General features: G+C 43.0%; 1 protein-coding gene across 1 annotated transcript; it reads left to right on the plus strand.

Moving 5' to 3' along the window:
- The first annotated feature begins 2,762 nt into the window (after positions 1-2,762).
- On the plus strand, positions 2,763-3,731 carry LOC120380111 (olfactory receptor 11A1-like). The gene has a single exon (XM_039497606.1). It carries the CDS (start codon positions 2,763-2,765, stop codon positions 3,729-3,731), a length of 969 nt encoding a protein of 322 aa, XP_039353540.1.
- The last annotated feature ends 1,980 nt before the right edge of the window (positions 3,732-5,711 follow it).

The raw sequence follows: 5,711 nt of genomic DNA on the forward strand, positions 1-5,711 counted from the left end.
GAATACCTTGAAGTGTCTCGGGCAAACAGTTTGCCTGTTCTCTTCTTTCTCTCTATCATTCCCCATTCTCTCCATGATATGTCTCATTACTGCTCCTTATACTGCTGAACAGAGACTCTACAGACAGTGACTGAGAGTACTGCAGCACAGAATCTGCCTGTGAGCAACAAACATAAATGAAGTGATGGAATTCAAGGCTGAAGAAACTGGGTATGTTTAGTTTGGAAAAGAGGAGATTAAGTGGGCACATGATAGAAGTCTTCAAATTCTTGATAGTCTGCCAGAAAAAAGATGGAGAAAGTTGTTATCTGTCATTACAAAGGGCAGGATAAGAGGAAACAGGTTCAAACTATAGCATAGCAGATTTGTATCAGTGGTTTTCAACCTGTGGGCTGCAGACTTCTCGGTGACCACAGACTATGCCTAAGATTTCCAAAAGGCTCCATACATCCATATTTTATATATATATATATATATATATATATATATATATATATATATATATATATATATATATATATATATATATATATATATATATGTAGGGATCCACAAATGAAAAATGTTTGAAAACCACTGATTTAGATTACATTTTAGGGGAAAAAATTCCTAACTGTATGACTAGTAGGACAATGGAACAAAATGCCTATGGAGGGCTTGGAGTTTCCTTCTCTGGAGGTTTTCAAAACAGAGACTGGGTAGTCACTGATGGGATAAGAGTGAGAGGGATCTGTGGCGTCTGCTCGGGGTGTTCCCTCTGTGAATGGGGCAGAGTCATTTTCCCGTCTGTGTTGTTTGTCAGTGTCTCTGCCTAGTCCCAAGCACTAGAATGATGGCATCACATTCACATCCCTCTCTCAGGAAGCTCATATATGTGAACCTCACCACCATCACAGCAAATTTAGGGGTCATATTGGAAAGGCAACTCAACATGTGATGCTATGGCACCAAAGGCTAATGCAATCCTGTGATGTATAAAAGGAGGAGTGTTGAGAAGGAGGAGATTCTGTCTCTCTGCCAGGCATTGGTCAGACTGAAACGTATCCAGTTCTGGTGTATGTGCACCCTAAAAAAAGAATGTTGAAAGAAGTGGCGAGGGTGTAGAAAAGACCCACAACAATATGGCAGGACTGGAGAAAATGTCTTACAATGAGTGAAGGAACTCAAACTGCTTAATTTATCAGAACAAAGATTGAAAGGCGAGTTTAATGTAGTCAGTGGCTACCTTCTTGGGAAGAAAATGCATGGTACTAAGGGGCTATTTAATTCAGCAGAGAAAGGCAAAACAAGAACCCATGGCTGGTAGATGAAGCCAAAGCAATTAGAAATAAGGTGCATGTTATGAAAAGTGGGGATGACTAATCATTGGAAGAAAATGCCACAGGATGGAGTGGGTTATCTCCCTTGATGTCTTCAAAATCAAGAACAGCTGCTGTCCGAAGTAGACTGTCCATTCTTGAACCTTTCTCCACTTCCCCAAGTGCACCCCTTTCAAGTGAAAAGCCCATGCCTTCACTTCTCTTTGGTTGGATCTCAGGATCTCAGCCTTCTCCTAATCCCCAGGTTAACACCTCTTTGGTACCAGCTGTGTTACCCCAGCTGGTCTATCTGGAGTTTGGATCTACTATAATTTTACCTCTATGGGTCTGCTACAGAAGGAGTTTGCAGTGACGCAGGATTAACTTCTTCAGTACAAAGTGTTATTTATATGCCCAAGGGAACACAGCTTTCAGGAAAATGGGATAAAACAACCAAGTGTCCCACACAGCTCTTGTTTTACCTGAGCTTAACTTCTCTCTTCTTAACTCAGGTTCTTCCAGATCTAACTTCTGAGTCTGAGGGATAGTTTGCCTCCCTGCAGAGCCTCTGTCTTTGGGCAGGTCTACATTACCGCTTAAGTGGATGTAATGTACGTCACTCAGGGGTGTGAAAAAGATACCCCCTGTGCAAAGCAAATTACAGCGATTGAAGCACTGTCCACCCCGGCCCTATGTCATCAGGAGACACTTTCTTTTGATCTGCCTCTTGCCCCATTTAGTGAAAAAAAAACATAGCAACTTTGATATCCAATGACCTGGTTAATTGTGAATGAGAGTTTGCTGCAATGCTCCTTATCTTTGTCATTTTTTCTTTCTTTTCTTTTTCCTTCCCCCCCCCCTCCGTTTATTGTCTGGTTCCTCTAACAACCCCTTTTAATCTTACCCCATAGCAAGCAATCCATCATAAATCAACAGATTGAGATATGCACAGAATTGTTACAAAGTAATGCCAGTATTTCCGGGTTTGTTACATATGCTTAACTCCACTACATGCTTAAATCGATGCAGGGGTTATTGGAGAAGAGTTATGGCTCATGATATCCAGGGGCTCAGAATAGGTGATTACAGGATTCCCTACTTGATGTACTTCAAATATGTATACCCTAGGTCAAAGAGGAATGAATTGAAGGAAATTCTCTGGCTTACAATATACTGTCCTGGCTGATTTTCACATCTATGCATCTATGAAAAAGAGCTAGGTCAGAAGAAGTATAAATTAATAGTGCAGCTGCCTTTTGGAGCTTGCAAGTGGGGAATCTCCATTCCAAAACACTGTGTACAGTATGTGATTAAACCAATGTCTTGGCTTTTGAACATTTATAAATCATTCTCTCTTTATACAGTTTGAACTTTTCTACAATCAACTAGATAGAAATCTGATTTCAATTGTACTGCAATCTCTTTCAACACTCACTACTTGTTATCTATGAATAGATACATTTTATGGAAAATTGGGGAAGACGGAATCTATATTCAGCTCATGGAGAAAGGAAGAATCAAACATATGTTACAGAATTCACCCTCCTAGGATTTGGAAATCTCTCTGAACTGCAAAATCTTCTTCTCCTTCTGTTTCTAATGATCTACATCGTGACTGTTGCTGGAAACATCCTCATTGTGGTCTTAGTTGTGGCTGATCATCACCTTCACACCCCCATGTACTTCTTCCTGGGGAACTTGTCCTGCTTGGAGACCTGCTATAGCTCCACCATCCTGCCCAGGATGCTGGCCAGTCTCCTGACTGGGGACAGAACCATTTCTGTTAATGGCTGCATCACTCAATTTTATTTCTTTGGTATGCTTGCGGCAAGTGAATGTTATCTCTTATCCATGATGTCCTATGACCGGTATTTGGCAATATGCAAACCACTACACTATACGGTTCTTATGAATGGCAGACTCTGCCTGCAGTTAGCAGCTGTGTCCTGGATGGGTGGATTTATGACAACAACCATAGTAACATGTTTAATGTCACAGTTACATTTCTGTGGCCCCAATGAAATTGACCATTTCCTTTGTGATTTCACCCCAGTGATTAAACTCTCCTGCAGTGACACCAGCCTGATCACACTGGTGTCATTTATATTATCCTTCATAGGCACCCTGCCCCCGTTTCTATTAACCCTGACATCCTATGTTTTTATCATCTCCACCATCCTGAGAATCCCATCCACCACCAGGAGGAGAAAGGCATTTTCCACTTGCTCCTCTCACCTCATTGTGGTTACAATTTTCTATGGGACCCTGATGATTGTGTATGTGTTACCAGACACTGAGACACTGAGAGAACTCAACAAAGTGTTCTCTCTCTTCTACACAGTCTTGACTCCCATGGTCAATCCTCTCATCTACAGCCTGAGAAACAAAGAGGTCCAATGTGCCCTAAGAAAATTAATTGTGCACAGAAATTGAGAAAAGGAGTCACTCCTTTACCTTAAAGGTAGAGCTCTGTCATGCAGTTCCAAAGATCTCACTTGTGAAGTTGACCTCAGTGGGAGTTAGGCACATATCCTGCTTGGAGGCTTTTGAAAGTCCCATTTGTGTCTTTATGCATCTTCAGGTCTCTATGTCCCACATCCACAAAGGAATTTAGGTGTCTAACGCCTAAATATAGGCTGCTACTGTGACTCAGATGGTGCCTGTCTCTATAGGTGAGCTATCACTAGGCACTTTAATTTATGCTGTAAAAGTCCCCTTAGCGCCTGTGTCTGGACATACGACCTACTGCCTATGGCAGGTTCCTGGACAACCCTCTCAAACCTCAACCCTAACACAACCCTTAAAGCAGATGATGTCAGGCATTGTGGTGCCTGTGACAGCTAAGGTGATTTCCTGCATTATGCTTGATGGCCGTTATGGAATTAAGTTACAATGAATTAAGAGGAAGTGTCTTAGGAGCTCATTGTTTTAAAAATGCAAATGTGCTGGTATTAATATAAATCTGTATGAAACTTGTCTAGGAGACATGACTGCTGTAACCTTGGGAAATTGTTTGAGGTTCAAAGGAAAATTTGAAACAATGGGATCAAATGAGAATGAACTGTTAGTTGAATAGATTTCCTAAGAAATGCTGGGGAGGAGGCAAATGCAAATGACCCACCTCTTAACCAGATCTTTGGAAGCTTTTTCCTGTGGTAGGGACCTTTGACTACAAATTATGTATTCCCAGGATCCAAAGGCCCAACAACATGAAGAAGGGACTCTCAGAGTCATGGAGGGGGGGGATTGGAAAATGTTTGGGTGGTCTCTGGAAAGTGTTTTAGCATCTGTATAGGATCTTCTGTTGTTTTAAGCTTTTCCCTGTGGTGCTTTTTACCGTAAGAATAAATGAGCTTTGATCCAAAGGGTTGCATGGTAACAACTGTGGCAGTTACACTGTTTCTCATCTCTGAGGAGAAAGGTGGCCTGCAAGGGCAGCGTGGCTTACTGGGGAACTCAGAGCTATGCAGCCTGCAAAAGCCCTGGTCAGGAGAAAGAGAGCTGTGTGTCTCTGCCCAAGAGAGGTGATGCCTAGAAGGTGAGCACCTTTGGCTGTCGATAGAGGGGGGATACAGGTGCAATTGCCCTGAGCTGTGACACTGTTCATATCTAAAATGTGTTGCTGTTTTTTCTATTCATACTACCTAATAACAAAAAATCACCTCCCACATCAACCATTGAATATGCTTCATGTGCTTGGTCAAGTCTCTTCCCCTTTGCAAAGTGGCAATATTAGTAGTTATGTGCCTCTGGAAATTACTTTGAAAATGCTGGAATAAAATTGCAGAATAAGCAGTAAGAACCATTACTGAAGTGACGAATGTGCATATCTGTGTCACGGAGCTACGAAAAGGTCATGGGCACTGCAGCACCCGGGCTCCATGTACAATAAATGAGGAGAGACAGGCTTCTAATAATGGGTTCCACAAAAGCCAGTCAGCTAGGCAGCTAGCAGCCTATTCTTGCAGTTGCAGTGATCCACTTGTCTTCCACTCCCAGCTTGTGGAAGTGAGAGGTTTAAGGTTGCCTCATGCATGAGGTTGCATCCCTGCTCATCCTGTCCAATAGCCATTTATGGGCATGTCCTCTGTACCTATTGGGTTCCGGGAAGTGGGTGGACAGAAGCCCGCCCACTGCTAAAGGTCCCCCCCCAGCCTAAGGGGAGGATCTACAGGACCTCAAAAACCCAACTGAGTTCGGGGGACAACTAATAAAAGAGCAGGGACAGGAGTGCCGTCAGAGGGTCAAAAGAAGGGAGCCTGACGGGGACACCGAGCAGAGAACCCCAGACAGCGCCCACTGCTCCTTGAAGGCATCAAGGGAGCCAGGGGAAATCACCCAGAGGAACGCTGCCCGGATGTGTGAATGGACAGAGGATCAGAAAGAAGCCCCACAGTCACAGGAGTCTCCATT

The sequence above is a fragment of the Mauremys reevesii genome, linkage group 13, assembly GCF_016161935.1.
Source record: "Mauremys reevesii isolate NIE-2019 linkage group 13, ASM1616193v1, whole genome shotgun sequence".
In the NCBI taxonomy this organism is placed as follows: domain Eukaryota; kingdom Metazoa; phylum Chordata; order Testudines; family Geoemydidae; genus Mauremys; species Mauremys reevesii.